Source organism: Panicum hallii, chromosome 9 (genome assembly GCF_002211085.1).
Source record: "Panicum hallii strain FIL2 chromosome 9, PHallii_v3.1, whole genome shotgun sequence".
NCBI lineage: Eukaryota > Viridiplantae > Streptophyta > Magnoliopsida > Poales > Poaceae > Panicum > Panicum hallii.
Window position 1 is genome coordinate 10,356,832 of NC_038050.1, and position 20,716 is coordinate 10,377,547.

Consider the following 20,716-nt stretch of genomic DNA (forward strand, 5'->3'; position numbering starts at 1 on the left):
TTAACTATCCATTTAGCTAAAATTCCCTCTCTATATTTCGGTACACTCCAACAGACTAGCCAAATCGTCTATGTATATACCCGACATGTGGAACCTCTCGTCTCTTTCCGAGGTCTCCTTGCTTTCCTCCCTCTCTTCCTCCACCAACAAGCGGGGCGGCAGGATCTGGCGCACGGGAGCGGATGGCGAGTGGGAGTGGCTCGGTACATTTATCGTTGCCAAGCCAATGAACCTCCTCTTTAGGGTACACATAGCCTAAGTCTTGAATCTTCGGGCTATTCAAATGGTAGGCTATCACTCTTACAAATGAGTCATTTAGAAAGACAACCTCCTTATAGGGATGAAATCCAAGGAATGTTACAAAGTATTTGTAGCTTGCTCTATGCCATTGTCCGGAAGAATATTATCATTATCGGAGTCCCACTCAAATTGCCCCTGGCTTTCGGAGCCCCCGTCGAAGCTAGGGTTGATGTCATGTAACATCCACGCCCATGGCTTTCTAGCTGATAGCAGCTTTCCTCTTGGAGCCTAGGCAAGTGGCCAACGAACGATCTGCTTTGACACCCACTTGATTTGACCATTAGAATAATCAAGGATCCAAACGTTAATCCGACTTCGATCTACCAATACACTGTATACCCCCTTCTTAGATTTTCCTATAGAAAGCCTTCTTGCATATGAGTCATCAGTCCAATGGTATGGTTCGAATGCTACAGGCGGTTGAATTAACTCGTACTTTTCACTTGACAGCGACAACCTACGAAGAACAACTTCACTGGAAAAGTTAGCAGTTGTTCATATTAAAATTGCATAATCATTAACCGTTAAGATACCAATTAAAGTACATAAAAAGTGAAAAGTGAGGTTACCTCATAATAAAATCAGTTTGGCATTGTACATAGAGCGATCCTCGCCAACAGACCGCATAGCGGTGTCCAAGAAATGGATCTACCCGCATATCAGCGACGGTCCCTGCGGCGGCCCCTTCTCGAACAAAGGACCTTTCCTCCCACCGCCGTGTCCTGGAGGAGAAGACATGGAGGACGCAAGGTGACGGTGGCCATTCTAGCTCCTCCAATGCGGGATCCAATTTTTGGTAGGTGATTTCTGCTCCCTCCCACAACGGCGGCATCTGCTCTGGTTCCTTACCAGGCTGGGCTCGTACCTACGCCGGACGCGGGGGATCAAGAACACCTCGTAGTACGGAGACACGGTCGGATCGAAGACGAGGTAATCGTCGGCGTAGAAGTAGTCGGGCCCCGCGCACGGAGGCGGCGGCCGCGGGGGCAGGTGCGCCCACCGCCGCGTGGCGGGGTTCGCCACGCAGCTCACCGCGCCGTCCTGGAGCAGGATGAGGCCGTTGCAGTGGCCTCTGGCCTCGAAGGAGTCGTCGTGAACCTTGCTACCGTCGCCGGAGGAGAAGGTGCAGTCGAGGTCCATGGAGACCGCGGGCCCCGCGGAGGGGCGGGAGAGGAATGACGACGACGTGTTGTCGAGTTGGAGGAGGATTCCAGCGACGGAGCGCGGGAGGAGGCCGGCGACGGCCCTCAGCAGGCCGCAATGGTCGACGGTGGCGCGCCACGCCCGGCAATCGCAGTGGGAGGTGGCTAGCCGCGCCCTGCGAGCTCGGTGATGCAGGGCCAATGCAATAGGCAGGCAACCAATCAGCTGCTCTCCTTGGTCATGCTGCAAGGATGCAGCCAACCAAACAACACCTTTCTGCACGACATGAGCCTGGCCAGGGAGGGCGTGGCTCACCGGTGCAGGGCAGGCTGATCCCGTGCATCTAACCAATCACACCGCATGAGCCATTTGCATCTGCTGGTAACCAATCACATGGAAACTGCATCCGGAAGGCCTGGCTCGACAGAACCACGGAACCAATCGTGCCCCTACGTGCTTGCAACTCGCATGAAAATGCATGGCATTGTCAAGTAGTTGACACATGCATGTGATACTTGCATTGCCTTCGTGCATGGGGGTCGTGACAGTTTGTTACTAGCATATCTATATATATAAGCAGAGCTAAGTGTGGATCTGCCGAGGGATCATGGAGCTTGAGCCTGACCACATACTGGCTGCCGAATTAACCATTGAAGGAGAGTTGAGGTGTTGGAGGAAGACAAAGAGGGAAAAAAGAACAAGCCGAGGATGAGGAGACTGAGGAGAAAGAGGGGCATAAAGGTCATGTGACCATATCTATTTGCAGCCAAGCAGCGCGCTCCAAGCGCTGCCTTGTGCGCGCAGACCTCCCGTGCTCCCGGCCTGATGACGTGTGGTGGCTGGAGCTCTCCGCCCACCCCTTTTCGTGGATTTTGCTGAGTACGACGACGGCCTCCTCCCCTTTCCGTGGATTTTGCTGAGCACGACGACGGCCTCATCCTGCACTACGACCGCGTGCTCAACCCCGCCACGGGCAGGCGGGCTGGTGCCGGCGTCGCCAGGACTCCGCCACCGCGCTTGGAGATGAAGCATGTCATGCTCGGTGGATTCCGGTGAACATAGGTGACGCTCCGTGCTGATAATCTTGTTGGTTCACCGAATGAGGAAAAGGAGTGGTTTGCATTCAACCCTGCAGCCTTCGAGGCTCAGTCCACCGTCTTGCCATTTGGAATTTTGGATTGTAGTCCGTATGTAGAGGTGAGAAGAAGAAAATCTGGACTTGCTGGAAATGGTTTGTATGTAGTAGGTATTATAATAAAGCGTGCTTGCAACTACCCCTTGTGATTATTTAATTTCCCAAGTTAAAAGCATTAGGTTAATAATGTCATGCAGTCATGGTGTGTGAAGCTGTGCAGATGATCACTCCGATCTGAAGAAGAACTAGCTAGCATTTTCTCAGCGGAAAGTGAAATTCATGGTGACATGGAGAAAACACTGTCGTCCATGCTTTAGTGTGTTTGTCCGGCCTGCAACTAACGTCCAATGGACGCGGACGGGCGATGATGAGGTCCAGGGGAGGTGGGCGATGAGATGAGGCCAGGAAGGTTTTGACTGGAGATGAAGTTATATTTATTTTTGGTTATTGGGTTGATTCAAAAATTTGATAAAATAAATTAGGATGGCATTATGCGTAATTAATTTAGCAGGAGAAATGAACTGGAATGCCGTACCATCGTAATTATTTAGTTGATCCATAAAATATCATTGGATACCCACTTACACTTACATCTCTAGTTTTGATCCGCTAAACGCGCGACACACAGTTGTGCAAATAACTCCAATTGCAGATAAAGGCTTCATCTAGTTAGTTTCTCAGTTTCTTTTTTTTTTTGGGAAATGGCTTTCAGGTTTCAGCTACAGGGCCTACTACTTAATTAGTTCCCTGCTGCCTGCCCAATATTTGCAGTAAGGTGATATTTCCATCATATCAATTGTCTTTTTTTTCGTTTTAGAGAACGGAAACGTGTGCTCCAGCATTTGCACGTACAATTTACACATAGCCTGGACTTCAAGTGAGAACTGAGAACTCGATCAACAATATCGGTCGTCGTTTGTCAGTCGATCTGTTATTATACACTCAGCTAGCTAGTTAGCATGTGTATATATAAGCTAGCTCGCAGCGCGAACCTTCTAGGCCGCCGTGAACCCTGGCCGTGTTTCTTCCTCATCAATTTAATTACCAGCAGTGCTTGCATTTGCGTGCCACCGTATCTTTGAGGTGCTGGAGGGAAACAAAGAGTGAAGGAAGAAGAGAGGGAGAGAAGCGAAAAAGCAGCTGTCTTGTTACTACGGTGAACGTCTGTCTCCTTATCTTTCATAGTTTCTTTGTGATGTTAACACTGCTTCATCACTGCATGAGCTAACTTTACCCCCTCTCTCTCTCTCATTACTATGGCCAGGCTATGGGGGATTTGGGGACACCAGGCACGCCAACAATGGCAGAGCTCACCCATGAACTTTGGGGCGTCCCATGGCGCTTGAAGCTTGCGGGCGTGGTGAGCTATGGGATCGGTCGCCTCCCAACTGGAGCCCACTCACCACGTCAATGGAAGAGAAGGCACGGCCGGCCCACTAAAGCCCTTCGAACCGCGCGAGCCGGCCCAGCAACTAAAGCGAGAGCTCTCTGCAGCCTAAAACCACAGCCCGCCGAGTCCACCCAGCAAAGCCCATCTCCACCCGCGCCCTTCCTCCCGTAAACCCAGAACCCGAGAATGGCGCAGTGTCTCCGCGGCAGGGCCGCCGCCGCCGCCGCCGCGGCCGGTGTGCCGCCGACACCGTGGCGGCGGGCGGCCTCGGCGTCGTACCACCACACGATCCAGGCCGTGCCGCGGGAGACGTCGGGGCCGCGCGCCGCGGCGCGGGAGCGCCGCCACGGCCGCGTCCCCGCGGTCCTGCTCGCGCTCGCGGGCGCCGCGCCCGGGAACGGGATCGCGCACCGGAAGCTCCTCACCGCAGACAGGAGGCAGGTGGTGGAGATGCTCAAGCAGTCGCCCTACTTCCTCTCCACCCCCGTCCGCCTCCAGGTCCGCGCGGGCGAGCGATCCAACGCCGTCGTGCACTCCGGCACCGTCCTCCCCATCAAGGTACCCGAGATTTCCTCGTATTCCCCGCCGGAGGTTGCATCCATTGGCTGTATGGCATTTACAACGAAGTGGCATCTTTGTGATCTGTCGGGGTAGCGGGCTATTCGTCTGCTCACATTCTGTTCGACGAAATGCTCGTTACGGAAACTGTTGCTCGTAAATGCTGTTTGATAAATGTTACCTCTTGTTCTCGTGCTACCTTCAAATAAAATTTTGGGCCTACTGCCCTCCTCAACGTGTTTCCTCCTATATTGGTTGGGCAAATAACCAAATGCTACGTGAAGGGGAGACGCTGATGCAGTGTGGTTTTAGCCGTATGCTTCCTTGAAGAAATACATGTTTTGAATATCAGAGGTCTAGATAATCTGGCATACAGTGCACTGTATGTGATGTGTATGCTCTTTGTGTGCAGGTGCATAGAGATGAAACTACAGGGAATATATTGAACTTGGTAATGGTGCAGGCAGACGAGGGAACAATGTTGAAGGTGAATTTGCCTGTTGAGTTCAAGGGGGAGGATGCTTGCCCTGGTTTGAAGAAAGGTACCGCTTCTTTCATTTCGTTTTCGACAACGTTTCTTGGTATGCTCAGCATATAAGTTTAGATGGCATGCCAATCTAGAAATGTTCTTTTTCAATACCGAAACACATGCTTAGAATTGATGCCTTGCATTGCCTAAGTACATGGCTATGGCCTGTGTGAAAAATATTAGTCATAGAGCAAGCTCTTGGTGTAACTGGCACCCACTGGAACTCTCTTTAGTACTACCTGCAGTCATGTAAACATGACATTTCAGAAAGGTTGTACAACTTGCCTTATTCGTTTCCTTGTCTGAACGTCAAAGTTTCCTGATTGGTGGTAGTATGACATGCCTACCTAGTCAAATCTATTGTCCATTAATGAAAATCTGAAACACACACAAAGAATTGTTTTCTTCCACAAGTAGATACCCAGTTACCCAAATACCATGACTGCGTAAGAACAGTAAGTCATAGTAGATGTTGTAACTGCCTAACTGGCACTCATTGACTCATTATTGTGCCATTACATGGATCTACTCTCTGAATTTCTCGTGTTTCTTTGTTAATGCCTAATGTGCAGTGAAGATTAGAGGGCTTGGATATGTTCTCTCATCTATTGCGTTTATCAAAGCACTTGAAATTGTCTGTTTCAGAAAAAAGGAGCTTTTGTCAGTGGATATCATTTGCTGAACTAGCAGATATCTAAACCTTTAGTGCTTGAGAATTCCCTCCCAAATCATGCAGAGCTGATAAGAAACTTTCTGATCATAGTATTTGTCTACCTTCCCGGAGTTTTTTCGGAATTTAAGGATCAAACCTCTGCAGTTACATGAAATGCTAAGCTTAGGTTGTTGCCATCTTCATCTGGAAAAGGAGATCCTTACCGTGTTGCTGGCGATTTCAGAGGGCAATATGCATTTACGATTGTAGTGCAGAACGTATCCACAATTTAAAGACAAAGTATATCATCTTATCTGTCCAAAACATAAAAATGAAAATGTGAAACAGGATTGGCAGTTTGAAATAGCTTTGCTCATCTTGCAGCCCACATTGATTATGTGAATCTTGAGCCTGTTTGCATGTTATGCTGGGAAAAATGGGTGTTGGATGGAGAGCTGAAGAAATTTAAAGCAGGACTTCTCTCAGCGATCATGTCTCGAACCCATAACTAGGAGTGGGGAAGCATGAGTTTTTCTGCGAATTTGGTGTGAACTTGTCTAAAAGGTCGTGTAAGAAAAAAAAAAAGCCTAAACTTGCCCGAAGGTTTGTCATGCCCTGTGAGGGTTGACTTGAAAAATTTCCTGATGCCTAAAGCCTTAAACTTAATTACTTAGGTCCCTTAAAGAAAGAACTGTACTGATACCGTGCATGTATGGTGTACCGAAATAACTTCTTTTCCTAATTCATGGAATAAACTGAAACCAGTGTTAGTATGCTTTATGAGATATTTATGAATCATGAGTAGACCTACTACTTTCCATTTCTGCCATAAGCAGGCAGAACACAATTGATTGTAGTCTATAGACTTCTTTTGATTATCTGAACACATGCATATGTAAACAACTTTTCCACTGCAACATTGCTCAAGTGTAAGTAAGTAAGCAGTATGTGTTATCTCCTACTCACTCATCATCTTTTGTTAAGATATCACCCATGTACATACCAATTATCCGTCACAGGATAATAAAAAATATAATCTTTGCTTCGTTATCAGTAAGACCCATGACTGCAAAACCACAAAAACAACAAAGCCTTTTAGCCCCAGGCAAGCTCTACAGTAAGATGTTACTACCCTGTAGGCATTCCATTAGCTTTATCCTAATTCACTAAAACATTCGAATTATGAAGCAGACATTTTAGTAGTTCTATAGACAAGGTTTATGCACTTTTTCTAGAAGCGGCACCTGTATCCTCTATTATTTACTCCAGCATCAACTGTGGTCCTGGCTTGTCCCTTGTTATTGTTTGTATCGAAACCTCTGGTATAAGGAATCAACCATGACTTTGGTACTCCTGCAATGATAAACTGCAATCAATAGGTCCCAAATGTGCTTCTGATTATGAAAGCAGGTTGATTATGAGAGAGACAACTTCCCAGAATTCTACCAACCCGAATTCCGACTTCAATGTGCTTACTTTCACTTTTTAATACAGTGTTGTTTAGTCTTATTTGGGAAGCGTAGTATTCCAGCATGTTCAATATCTTCGGCCACTTATCACATTTTTATGTGCATCACCTAGCTCATACTTGGTGTTCTTTGATGCAATTTGCTAGCTGTTGAATTACTTGCTTTCTGTGCTTGACCTGACTACCGAATTCGATTGACAACGCAGGAGGCTTTTTGCAGAAAATAAGGACCAGCCTGGTGTATCTCTGCCCGGCTGAGCACATCCCTCCAAAAATTGAGGTGGACCTGACAAATCTCGATGTCGGAGATAGGGTATTAATGCATGACATTCATGTCCATTCATCGCTCAAGTTGCTGAGTAAAAACGAGACCATGCCGGTATGCAAGATCTTGGCCTCAAAGCCAGTCGAGTCGGAAACAATGCAAGATCTCAAGAGTTGATAACATTATACCTGATGTGGTACAAGTACAACCATCCAGCAATTCCACCTCTTGTTCTCAGCCTGCCTTTTTTGTTACTTGTTTGCTCAATTTCAATGTGGTAGTAGATTGAAACAAGTTATCGTCTTCAAAATACAAATGAACGAACCAAGCAAAGAACAATCAGAAGAGAAACCTTGTGTGTATTGATGACTGCAAAATAACATCCTTCATCTGAGTTAAGGGACATAGAACATGTAGACATTGTGGATTATTGTGCATGATGTTTTTTGAGCTGTAAGTTGCTCTTGCAATGTCTCGTGATTCTTATTTTTCATAGTTCCGACTGTGTGGTTCTGTCATGATCTTACGCATTGAATGCTGAATGCATGCACTGGAAGCGGGGAGATGACCGCTGCAAGCTCAATTCTCGGCGAGCAATGGATGTGGGTTGTTGTTGCCCTGCACGGGCGACCTTTTCGTATTTAACCCTTTTTGTAGGCTTCATGTTTGTGGATCAGTCTCTAGACACCAGACTGGCCTCCAGTCACCGACCATCTGATCTTTTCTGGCCTGGCAGATGGACCATTGCTTGCATGCATGGTCTTGTCTATGTGATGGCATCTGCATGCAATCTCCAGTTTTCTCCATCTGGATGGTAAACAGCTGCAATGTTGTCCTTTATGGGCTCATGTTTCCGAGACATGTAACCAAGCAAGATGACCTGAAAGGAAGCACGCAGCATTATAGTTGCTTTGGATTACAGTTACATATATACTCTATATTAAACCCGTTCCTTGCTGGTTGTTTTGTCAGCATTTTTGTGCTCATAGACTCGGTTGCAGCTTCACATCTATGTACGTGTAGACCTCATGTCCTTTTTTGGCCCAGACAGCAATGCACTGCTGTGTTAAAAGTCAGGATGAGCAAAAGCACACTTGTCCTTTTGGACGAGTCCAATGCTTGAAAGATACCACTAATCTTTGCACAGGTCTCACAAACTACAAAGAGAGCGCAGGGGAGGACTGAGGAAATGGCGACAACTCCTGCTGCTAGCGTTGGTAACTGAATAGCGCCGGCAGATAGTCGTGGCAATAACTCCAAAACCGCACCCAGAGCAACAACAGCAACAACAACTAGGGACTAAATCCAGAGGTCCCCAGAGTTGGATACACCAAAGCGACCCGCGTCTGTTTCTGCATTCAAAGCCATGGAATTTCATGGCGGAAATCGCTGCGCGCACAAAAGGTTTTCCACGGTAAATCAGTATGCGCAGTGGCTGACAAGGAGGGGGCCACCCGGCCGCAGCGGGGTGGTCAGCCACTCTCTATGGTGAGGTCTGCAGCTTGTACGCGTAGCAGAGCGCTCTTCTCGTAGAGTATGGACAGTTGCGTAAATTCAAGGCTGTTGCTCTCCTTACATTTTGGCATGTAACAGCAAGAAGGGATGGCGATGGCATGGCACTTTGTTTTTTCTCCCATGCAAAGGGAGCCCTACCACCACAACATGGCCATGGCACTGATTGGTGCCACCGCTGCCTGCTTGCAAAACACTAGATCGAGTTCTGATTCCCGAATTTGTAACGTGGGTCAATAGCTTGACATGGGGACAAGGAGCGTAATTTAGCCTCTAGATTGCACGTACACCAAAACCTTGGTTTGCACTACACTTTATGCTACACTTGTGATGACGATTAAGAAATGTGCATGGGTGGAGTAGACCTACTTGGCCAGCTAATGGTTTTCTAGCTATGGGATCGGTTAAAAAATGAAACATCAGGCGAGCCATGGAATATGTAAAGGGAACTACTACGGCCAGGTTGGGGAGATGGGAAGTCAGCCCTAGTTGTCTGTGAGATCCATTGGTTTCAGTGCAATCCATAAAGGCCTTTGCTAAAGACTAGTAGTCTCTGCTGTCCAAACATTTTCTCAATCTAGCTCCCTGTACACAGAACAACTAAGAAAAAATTGACGCTTCAAGTTTTGACGTAATATACCTCCAGTGAAAATTTGTTGTGGTACACTGTTATGTCATGATCTTTTGCCGCAGGACACTGCTGAAATATTTCTACATTATTTTCAAAAAAAATATTTCTACATAAAAAGTACGAAAATGACAGTAGTTTCCTAGAGAAGAATTTTCCACATCACATTAATTAACTGTAAATACACCTAACACTACTATAGTAGGAGAGTTCTCTAATGGAAACGTCGCCTCTGTGGTAAAAGACCTAATGCAAGCTTTTTTTTGAACCACAACAAACTTGTTACTAAAACTTAGTACATATTTTCTGAATAGAGATATTACATTATTTCTTATCAAATTGATTTCTTCAAATACCATGAGAAATTGGTTTCAACAAATATTGGACCAATGTTTTTTATAGAAAAAGGGCTGGCTACCACTAGGTTTTGAAATCTCTCCCGGTTATGGAAGTTTCAAATAAAGATTGGATTTTGATATCTATGAACGATAAACGATCAAGATTTCTGGTTATCGCCCATCGTCTAGTGTGTATTTTTGTGTGTAATTTAGAACTAAAATATTTTTAGCTAAAATTAAATTCTCTTAGCATGTGATGGCTACAGGTGAGTGCACACTGCACTATTGGGAGTAGCGGCCATGTGTAATGAATGAAAGGGATAGCATATGTACTGTACTATTGGCAAGTTGGACAGTGGTGTGACGGTGCACATGCATGAGAGATTGTGAAGCTCCTGGAAGTGTAGCACTCTTCTGATCCACTTGAAACAAATTAAAGCATGATTTAGGACTAGGGCTGGCTATACTACCAAGAGTCCAAGAGGCACATAATCGGCACTGCTTGTTTCGTATTCTTCCAAAGAAATGCAGCTCAGCTTTAAAACTGTTATTATGCTATTAATGGGACAGTACGTAGGAAATTAATATATTATATTTATACGAGAAGCGAGCCTTAGTTTTCCCCCTATCCATAGGCATGAAGGCTACCGAATAATCCAGCAAAAAAAAGATAATGTCACAAAGAAACTGACTAGCTCCGTCTATTTATGTCCAGATAAAGGCTTCTATTCACTTATACACAAGATGGCAGAACGAATTTACGAGTGAGAAACTAACAAAAAAGGAAAAAGAAAGGAAAGGCGAAAGATTGCTAATAATAACCGCGCTGAAAAGGTGAAAAGAAGATACGTATGGTTGAACAACAAATGCACATGTGACCGAAGATATATGTTCAGCTGCTCCTACTGTTCTTGTTAACTTCTTTATTCATGCTTGCTGCTCCCTCCTGCAAAGTGCATACACCTTTAGTTTGCATGCATTTTGTTTCTCTACTATCTCACTTCACCATTTGCTGCTCCCCTCCTGCACTGCAGTACACCGTGCATGCTTCTCTCTGCTGTGTCTGTCTACCTCTACTACCCCATCTCTCCACCTTCCCACCATTAATTTATCTGTGTTACACTGATCCATGATGAGTATCTGTCCCCATTTCCTACCACTCCTTCTGTCTTGCATTTATTTGGCTCTAACTCTTGAGGAAGAAAGGCAACTGATCACGAGGAACCTGACAAGGCATAATTCCAGGTGAATGATATGTCAGTGAGTGATATTGAATGGGTGATAAACAGTGTTTCATATATATCATATGCATGATGCCAATAGTGAGATGCAGCAGGAGGCCTCAGCTGTTTGCCTATTTCTAGCCACAACTAGAGATAGAAAAAGGGTATATACGCACGGGAACACACAGAAGGATATCATAGCAGGCACGCTGTACGGATTAATGATATCCCAGAAGACCATTGTGATTTGGTCACTTGTATCTCTTAACCATCAGATTGATGTGTCCTGTCTACTCATGCTTAGTGAAAGTACCTAACTAACAGGGCAGTCAATAACTGTTTAAGCAGCAAAGAGAGATTACTGAACGACTACTAGGCAGGTTCATTGCAACCTTGGCATCAGTACATTATCTTTTGGGGATCGTCAGACACTTTATTAGAAGGCCAGAATCTTTTTTTGGGATCATCACAAACCCAATAGTACGTATTGTTTACTTTGTCAGCACTTCAAAAGCATATATCAATCCTTTTTTCATAGTTAAGCTACATCTTCTAGCAGGGAAACACTGTAAGCACACACAACTATAAAAGAGGATAGCTGAGTTAAGCATTAAAATGTATAAAAGGATTTGCCAAAATAATGTAATTTTAGATCTTGCAATTTTAAACACGACGGATACCATGTATCTGTGTACAAACACCGCCGCCCATGCACAGCTAGCATTTCTTGTGTAGTCAAGTGTTACTTGTGTGTTACACATGTTAAGTTGCCTTTTAGACCCATGAGCTCAAGCAGTCCGTTTTCCCATATGCAAGAAGATACTTATACTAGATAGTCCTAGCGCTTCTTTATTAACATGCCATCACCAGGACAGTCATTTCATGAAGCCATAAACGCACCATTATAATACTACTATGGGTGAGCAATTCACCTACTTAAAGATCACTTCTCTCTAAATCTCCATTGTTTATTCTACATGCACTAAGAATATATCAGTGCTATTGCTTTATTGGAGTTAGCGCTTGCAAACAACTTGCAGTTTCAACCGCAAAATTTAGTAGAGGCTCATAATGGAACAAGAAAATGATAGTAGTCGTGAATCATTAACAAGTGAAAACTGTTCCTTTAGATTCATGCTTTAAGGATGAAAATCTTGAGATTAGTAAACATTATATGTTCATGTGCTCTTTGGTTTAAAATAAACAGTCGAACTTTTATGAACAAAGTATCGTCAAGAAAGTAAAAGGAGAATCGAACAGAAGTCCAGAAACAAGAATAGGGGAAACGCATATAAACGTGGGAAGAATTGAAGAATACCTTGAGAAGGATCCATCTCGCCTGCCTTTGGGAAGAACGGATCCTAGATCGATGCCGACGCCATATGATGAAGAAGACGGGAAAAAAAATCATAACGAACAAGTAACACCAAGGAAAACAAAAGGGCTAAAGAAAGGACAAATCAGAGGCACGCGGCCGCCCGGCCGACCGTCAGATCAGGCCGGCGGCACGCCGCCGCCACCGCTGCCCTCGTCGCTGCCGTCCGTATTCTGCTGGTGCGACACTTCCGGGTGCGACTGGCCCGACGACGACGGCGGCGGGGACTGCTCCATCTGGTACGTGAGCGCCACGGCCGTCTGCGCCTGCGACGGCTGCGGTTGCTGCTGCTGGAAGAGGAAACCACCCTCGTACGGTACCGCATCGGGCGGCACGACGGCGACCGTGGCGCCGGCGCTGCTCCCTGGCACGGCGTGCGCGTAGGCGGCGGCCTGCCTCATCATGAGGTCCTGCTCCCTGGCGACCTCGACGGCGGCGGCCAGCTGCTGCGCCTCGGCCATCTGCTGCTGGTGGTGGAGATGCTGGTGCTGCACCATGATCTGCTGGTGCGGGTGGCCGTGCCCGTGCCCGTGCTGCGGCTGCGCGACGCCGACGCCGAGCCCCATCCCGGCGGCGAGGGGCACGCCGGCGTACTGGTGGTGGTGGTGGTGGTGGTACTGCGGCGGGGCGACGAAGGGCGCGAAGGCGGCGGGGCCGATGTATCCGGCCAGCTCCTTGCGCGCGGCGGCGAGGTCGTCGCGGGCCTGCTTGATCCTGAGCTGCAGGACGGAGATGTAGGAGACGCAGCCGTAGACGGGGTCCCGGAGGCGCGCCTCGGCCTCGTACGCGAGCGAGTTGACGGCGTCCTCCCGCTGCGCCTGCGGGAGCTCGTTGAGGAGCTTGGAGACGTTGCTGGCGCCGAAGACGCGGTGCACGTTGGCGAACTTGGCCGGGTTGTCGGGCGGGAAGTAGGGCGCGAAGACGCACCCCTGCGTGCACTTGCGCCGCAGCAGCTTGCACGCCGCGCACGGCGAGCTGGACGACGACATCCCGCCGACTGCGGCGGCGCGCCGCTCCTCCTCGATGCCTGACGTATACATAAGAGAGGAGGTCAGTGCGGCGGGACGGGGATCGAATCCTGACCGCTGCTGCGCCGGATCAGATACGCGCGCCGCGGACGACCGTGTGGAGCATGGATCCACGAAGGAGATGAGGGATTCGGACGGAGGACTCCGCGGAGAAGGAACGAAGAGCGAGCTAGGGCACTATTCTTACCAGGGGATTAGACGAGGGGATCAATTCATGGCCCGACGCCCCGGGCCGGATCTCTGCTCCACGGCGCGCGGCGGTGCAGAAGCCAGGATGGTGCCGGGCGCGACGAGGAGGACGCAGTCACGCAGCGCAGGAGGGAGAGAGAGAGAGAGAGAGAGAGAGAGAGAGAGAGAGAGAGCGGGTGGCGGATGCGCGATCTATCGTTGGGGAGGGCAGTCGAGAGCGCTCCAGGAGTTGGGATGGTTTCGTGGTCGTGGGGAAGGGTCGGGTTGCACCGAGCCACCGACCGATGGATCGCCGACCACGCACACGAGGATGGGCCCGGGGTAGTTGGGTTACGGAACTACCCATTCAAAATGCTGGCCGTACCACACGTTCACAAACCTTTTGTCATCGGATGGATTAGTAACATTTTTACGTCCAAAGATTTACCAAATACAACACGGGGTAGAATAGGGGGAGTAGAGAGATCACACTCTACAACTTTATTTGTCACAAAGATCATAGCTTGAAGCCCGTTCCCATGGGGCCCATAACCTACGCGACTACGCCAACTTGATTGATGTCCTCGACAGAGCTCCTCCAACTGATTTTATATGAAAAATATTTTTTTAAAAGAAAAAATAATTTTCTTTGATAAATTTTACGAAGGAAGTGATTCTATTCAGAAAAAATGAATCATGCTATGTTTTTTCTGGTCCACAATATAATTCATTTGAGAATCACTTAAGTAATCACTTTGTGAGTGATCTTGACAAACATTTGCTGAAATCACCTTGGGAGCTGCTACATCAGCTTTGTCAAACAGTCCTAAGTTTCCCTCAACAAAGTGCTAAATAAAAAAAAATCTTCTCCGCCACTCAAAATTACATTTCTTTTACCATCTTTGCTAGTGCTCGTTTTGTTTTTTCCATTATCGCTAGGTTGACAAACCCTGGCAGTTAAGGCAGAAATAGAGGGAAAATTAGTGTGCATTTATTGAAGTTACCAAAAAATGTAGAAAAAATGTATCTAGAAGAATACAGAAGATCCACAAATCAATGTGACATTCGTCTTAGGGATTTTTTTTTGTCTTTAAAACATATAAGTTCATGAGAATTTTACTACAAACGTGGACATTATAACGATTGTTAAAAAAAAATACATATGTGGATGGCAGCATTTGGGCCTTGCTTTACTTTTGGGAAGCTAACCAGAGCGCAGCCCACAGAAAGAGAGAGAAGCCGATTTGTAGGACCGAGCTTGTTGTAGCCGAGGCCCAGCAAGTCTATTTTTTTTTGAAGTAAACCAACAAGTCTTCAGAACTCCGTCTTCTGCGCTTCATCGGCGGAGCCGCCACCGTGCGCCGTCGGCGTCGCTGCTCCACGGAGGCAGAGAGGGTGGCGTTCCCGCATGTCGATACTGCGGCGCCTCAAGTCGGTGCAGAGATGAGGGATTACCTCGGACTCATGCAGCTTATCGGCCGCCTGGCCGCGGCCCGCGGCGCGCCCCGCTCTGCCGCTGAGGCCGTGCAACAGTGATTCCGACGACTACTTCCGTCGAGTCCTCCTTGTCGGCATCCCAACGGGTGTCCCAACTTCAGGTTTGAGTCTGTCTCCCATCCTGATCTGTTTTGTATCTCGCTGGCTTACTGCCGAAAATTTTTGATCTCGAAGAAAAATGGAGGCGTTTGCTTGCACAGTTTTGGGCAAGTTCTTTGCATTTGAGCGGATTGTAGTACATTTGAGCGAATTGGGCTTTGTCAACACTGCTGCTAAATTATACACGTTCTGCACATATTTATTTGCCTTAAAAAATCAGAATGGTATGAGCAGTTGTGCCTTTTGAATGGTTTGAGCAGAGGACTGAGACTCTGCAGTTAACCGCTGAATTAACGGGGGTGAATGTGCCTTTTGAATGGTTTGAGCAGAGGACTGAGACTCTGCAGTTAACCGCTGAATTAACGGGGGTGAATGTGCAGTGTTCTGTGGATACGTTTCGCTTCAGATACACACTGGACTTGACCAAAAAAATAGCTTGGAGTCCCGATCAGTTTTTCACCCACCTTCTTAGCATTTTATTAAGGCACTTTGGGGCCATATAAATATTACCTTTTTGACATGCTTACTGATTGGCATCACGATCTGTAACAATGACATCACCAGATGACTCAAGACTTCAGGTTTTTCAACCTCATAGTGAAGTTCACTTTACAGAATTTCAGTATACTTGTAGCATTCATGTATGCTCTCCTTGTGTATAGGAATGGAAGAGAGAGCTTATGCATCAAGCCTGTCTAGATCGACAAAAATGCAGTGACAGCTCAACTGAAGAATAAGAGCTATGTACAAGTGGGTCAAGGTGCGCTTCAATTGCAGGGGCACAGCGATTCATTAGCGGCTGATGCTGTTGATACAAAACAGACTAGCTACACATGATGATTTGCAGGCATGATCAGCTCGGTTGCTTGCTTGTGGCAGCAATCCCTGGGAGAATTTTGAAATTATAGTTCAGTCTCACAGTGCTACCTGCAATTGCAATTTCAGGAGTTCAGTTTCAGTCTCACAGGAATGAATCTCTCGCTTCGCAAGCGTGTTCCAAGGCACCTGCAAGTTTGGCGGGGTGATATTCATGGACACCACGGTGCTACCTGAGGCTACATATGGCAGTCAGGAAGTGAATTATTTCGGATTAGTAAGTATTCCTCTGCACACATACTTCGATAGGATATCATTCTTGTCTAACAATATCGTAACAAGGCCCAGGAACCAAAATTATAGTTTGATATGATTAGCGCTGTCTAGTTAAAACAAAAAGCAATTGCTTTAGTTCAACACAGCTTAGTAACCCTGATAAGAGTATCAGGTAAGCAATGTGATCCAGGAAAGGATCAAGTTGTCACATACTCATTACATACAGAAAATGAGAAGGGTCTATATCCCTTATTTTAGTCTTGGACTTTATTGATATCTAGATCTTCTAAGAATGCTTCATAACAAAAAATGGTTCTGTAAGATCAAATTAATGGGATCTTCTGCTTTACTTCTCACTTTTTGAAAGCAAATAATGGTTCACTTTGTTTGTAGGAACTCCAAAAAAAGAAAAGAAAACAAACATGGTGAAATTACAGCATACCATTTTTTGTTAACTCTGGAGTCCCTCAGTTTCCGACACCATGGTATTCTGTAAACACTCGAAAATCTATATATCCAAATTGGCAGGCGCTCAATTCAGTATTTTAGAAATACCCAAATATTCCCTTTCACTGTAATACATACTTCCATTTTAATATATCCTATATATTACAGTCCAAATTTCCTTTATAATTAGAAATCCATTCATTAGTACAATCACAGAACTGGTTAATTGCATGATCTTGCATTTGAACTGGGGTGGGGAACTGCAGAGTGTAGTGTAAACTAGATAACAGGGCATCTACAATCTTAGTTGAGCTCCTCATAGTACAATCTTTTGTACTATAAAATACTGAGCTGAGCAACTAACAACATAATGCAATCGTAACTATATCTAACATCCTGTCCACACATTTGAATATTGCCACCCTCCAAGGCTTCAAGAAAACTAGAACACCAAGCCACAGCCATATTCCAAAGATAAACCCAGCAATTATCCAATAGCATAGCCATAATTCTTCAAGGTCTTTATGATATTCTTTCTGCTCATCGGATGCTGGTACTGACTTTGAATCACCGGGACATGCTATGCCCAAAGGAAAACCACAGAGCCCAGAATTGTTTGCATACATAGAAGGGTCATTGAGTGTTTGGAGTTGATTGCCTTTTGGAATTTTGCCTGATAGCTGGTTGCTAGATAGATTCAAAGAACTAAGATACATCAAGTTTGAGATGCTTGATGGAATAGTGCCTGATAGTTGATTCCATGAAATGTCGAGAGATTCAAGAAACTTCAAGTCCCCAATACCTTTTGGAATACTGCCAGATAGATAATTCCTTGACACGTTTAGGAACTTAAGTCTTTGTAAATTTGACAAACCTCCAGGTATTTCACCAGTGAGGAAGTTGCTTGATAGGTCCATGCCTGTAACTAGAGACACTGTTCTTTGAAATATCTCGTCATGACCTTTCCACTTTATGTCAACTCGTCCAAAATATGGATATTGAGTAGAGTATTCGACCAATATCACCAACTGTTCTGTAATTTGTTGCCTCATGGATGTCAAGTTGGCAAACTCAGTTGGTATAGAACCTGTGAGGTTGTTGTCAGCTAAATCCAGGAGCTGGAGATAAGCGAGTTGTGATAACTTTCTCAGAATATTTCCATGAAACATAATTAGCCTAGTGTTTGTCACACCTAACCATGAAGGAATTATGCTGTAATTCCTATTTCGCCCAAGGTTGAGTACGGTTAGGTTCTTACATTTCTAGTATCACAGATGGAAACTCTCCATGAAAATAGTTGTTTGTCAGGTTCAGCAATTTCAGAGAAGAGATATGGTTCCTTGTTGCTGGAAGTTTGCCAATAAAGGCATTCATTGACAAATCCATAAATTGCATGTTTTACAAGTTCCACCAGCAGCTGGGAAGTTCTCCGGAGAGATTATTATTTGATAGATCCAGGATCAGAAGAGAAGTATATGACAGAAAGTTGGAGGAAGTGTTCCACTAAATTGATTTTTGGAGACATCAAGAACAGTTAGGTTGGAATGGACTCCAAGTATCTGCGGTATGTTGCCAGAAAGGTGGTTTTGCCTCAGCCTAAGAGATTGTAAATTTGAACAGTTTCTTATGCATGATGGCAACGTGCCTGACAAGTTATTGTTGTTTAGAGCGAGCACTTCTAATGTAAAAGATCTGCATAGGCCTTGTGGTAACTCTCCATAGAAGCTATTGTTGGCTAAACCGATGAGATTGTGTGTCTGCCTGCGGCCAAGATCTAGAGGTATTGTACCCGTGAATCTGTTGGTGCCCAGTGCTAGATAGTTGAGATTTTGGAGCAATGTGATTGTTGCAGGTACTTCACCTTCCAGTTGGTTGTTCCTAAGATCAAGTTGTCGCAATGCAGTCATGTTTCCAATCTCCAGTGGTATGGTGCCATTGAGGTTGTTGTTCCCAAGGAAGAGTTGTTGCAGTGCAGTCATGTTTCCAACCGCCGGTGGTATTGCCCCGTTGAGGTTGTTGTTGAAGAGATGAAATGCTCGAAGATGCTTCATCTTTCCAATCGACATGGGAAGTGGTCCAGTAAAGTTGTTATTTGTCAGCCCCAGGACCTGCAAGCTTGTTAAGTTACCAATACCCATAGGCATCGACCCACTGAGGCTGTTATTCCCCAGTGTAAAGACCTGCAACGTGGACATTGTGGTGAGCATCTCCGGGAACCCTCCACTGAAAATATTCGATCTGAGTCGTAGCTCTAGGAGCTTTGACAGCTGCGCAAGTGATCTTGGTATTGTCCCTGAAAACATATTCGAAGACAAGTTCAGGTGCACCAAATTCGGGGTCATCTTGGCCAGCAAGTCTGGTATAGGACCATTGAAAGCATTTTTTGACAGGTCAAGAAATATCAAGTTGGTGCAGCTGAGGATGAACTGTGGAAATGCTCCATTAAGCTTATTTCTGGACACCGACATGTACTCCAAGGCTGGCATTGGAGAGAGCCTACTGTAGTCTGGGTTGGTCAGGTAATTGGATCCCAGATCCAACCAGGCAATGCTAGGAAGCTTGCAGAGGCGATAGGGGATGGCACCTACAAGGCTGTTGTTCTTGAGGTTGAGCTTGGTGAGGTTTGGAGATGCAGCAAAGTCGAAGGCATCAAGCTTGCCGCTGAGCCCAGCACCGGGAAGGCTAAGTTCAACGACATGGCCTGCAGCGTCACATGTGACGCGAACCATGAGCAGCAGGTGGAGTCGCCTTCTGGTGACCATGAAGACAGAGAGTTGGGATCAGCTAAAGAGGCTTTCCATTGCAGGAGTGCCAACTCTTGTGGCGTGCTGGTGGCATTTGACATGCAAACCAGAAGAACAATGGTGGCATAGAAGAGGATCTTGGGCTGTACCATTTCTCCATGACAAGACTGCAAAGACGCAGATCATGGAAGAGATTAGTTTGTAGTGCCGCTGCCACCTCTCTGCTGCAAGGTAGTGGATTAAATAGAGCGAGAGTTCAAGCAGATGCAGTGACTTGTAGGCATAGGATAGGCAGAAGACTTGAATGCAGAGGGCTGAAGACTTGCAGGAAGAATTCAAGCAAATCACCGTGTCCAAGGTTAGTTTTCCCTCCGCCATTGGCAGGGGATAGAAAATTTTGTGATCTTTGACTGAAAGGTCAAAACTGACAGTATTGTATATGCTGCAGTTACTTTTTAAGAGCAATGAAGCAAGAGCTGGCATCGTAGACGTATAGGTGGCTCATGGTACGTGTAGTAGGCATTTGTCTTGGATGGACGACTGACCTAATGGGTTGAGACACGTCGTCGGTGTGCTGAAATACCTGGGGTTACAGTAACCTCACGGCACTACAGGAACAGGTCAAGCAATAATCTGCCACTGTCCGAGCCGGTGCCATAGACATATGGACAAGTTGCCGGAGTTGGAGTTCCAACTGTTAACTGTAGGATTGGAGGCAGTCTGGCAAGCACTAGCATTTGCCACGCATGAACAGCATCTGGTGCTTCCGACGGCAGTACTCCAGAGAGAGAAGCTTCTTACTGAAACCAGATTTGAGGCTGGAGATCATCATAAGGATCGTGTTGCGTTGCACTTCCCAGATGCTGTTTGCGACATCCTTTAATTTGCAGCCTCGAAGATTATTTTGGGGTCATCAAGCGAGTTGCCAAAAGAAAAAAAATTTGTTGGTGAGCTGTACAGGTCTGAACCTATGTTGTTTGCCCTGCGGATGTGCTTTAATTTGGGGCATTACAGCGACGTTTCAAAACTGACAAGAATGTGCAGCGGCGTTCTGAAGCAGCTGTGCTTAACTGATACTGCCTTTGTTCCAAATTATAGGTTATTTTAGTATTTCTAGATCTAGAT

At 46.2% G+C, this 20,716-nt stretch overlaps 3 protein-coding genes across 3 annotated transcripts; 1 reads left to right on the forward strand and 2 right to left on the reverse strand.

The window, feature by feature from the left end:
* The first annotated feature begins 4,108 nt into the window (after positions 1–4,108).
* Positions 4,109–7,933, forward strand: LOC112875358 (50S ribosomal protein L25). The gene is made up of 3 exons (XM_025939183.1): positions 4,109–4,526; positions 4,939–5,068; positions 7,382–7,933. The coding sequence occupies exons 1-3, from the start codon at positions 4,155–4,157 to the stop codon at positions 7,615–7,617; spliced, it is 738 nt and encodes a 245-aa protein (XP_025794968.1). The 5' UTR covers positions 4,109–4,154; the 3' UTR covers positions 7,618–7,933.
* A 2,605-nt stretch (positions 7,934–10,538) lies between these two features.
* On the reverse strand, positions 10,539–13,905 carry LOC112875357 (protein ASYMMETRIC LEAVES 2-like). The gene is made up of 3 exons (XM_025939182.1): positions 13,732–13,905; positions 12,460–13,543; positions 10,539–11,143 (listed from the first exon to the last, which is right to left on the reverse strand). Exon 2 carries the CDS (start codon positions 13,503–13,505, stop codon positions 12,636–12,638), a length of 870 nt encoding a protein of 289 aa, XP_025794967.1. The 5' UTR covers positions 13,506–13,543; positions 13,732–13,905; the 3' UTR covers positions 10,539–11,143; positions 12,460–12,635.
* Positions 13,906–18,307: 4,402 nt separating this feature from the next.
* Positions 18,308–19,711, reverse strand: LOC112872750 (leucine-rich repeat receptor-like protein kinase PEPR2). The gene has a single exon (XM_025935810.1). It carries the CDS (start codon positions 19,607–19,609, stop codon positions 18,308–18,310), a length of 1,302 nt encoding a protein of 433 aa, XP_025791595.1. The 5' UTR covers positions 19,610–19,711.
* Between the last annotated feature and the right edge of the window lie 1,005 nt (positions 19,712–20,716).

What these genes read in the sequence shown, in the direction of transcription:
- LOC112872750 (XM_025935810.1), bottom strand. Translation starts at nt 19,609, where the DNA reads ATGGTCACCAGAAGGCGACTCCACCTGCTGCTCATGGTTCGCGTCACA.
- LOC112875358 (XM_025939183.1), top strand. Translation starts at nt 4,155, where the DNA reads ATGGCGCAGTGTCTCCGCGGCAGGGCCGCCGCCGCCGCCGCCGCGGCC. An exon ending in GCACCGTCCTCCCCATCAAG is followed by an intron (nt 4,527 to 4,938) that starts GTACCCGAGATT and finishes CTTTGTGTGCAG; the next exon opens with GTGCATAGAGATGAAACTAC. An exon ending in TTGCCCTGGTTTGAAGAAAG is followed by an intron (nt 5,069 to 7,381) that starts GTACCGCTTCTT and finishes TTGACAACGCAG; the next exon opens with GAGGCTTTTTGCAGAAAATA.
- LOC112875357 (XM_025939182.1), bottom strand. Translation starts at nt 13,505, where the DNA reads ATGTCGTCGTCCAGCTCGCCGTGCGCGGCGTGCAAGCTGCTGCGGCGC.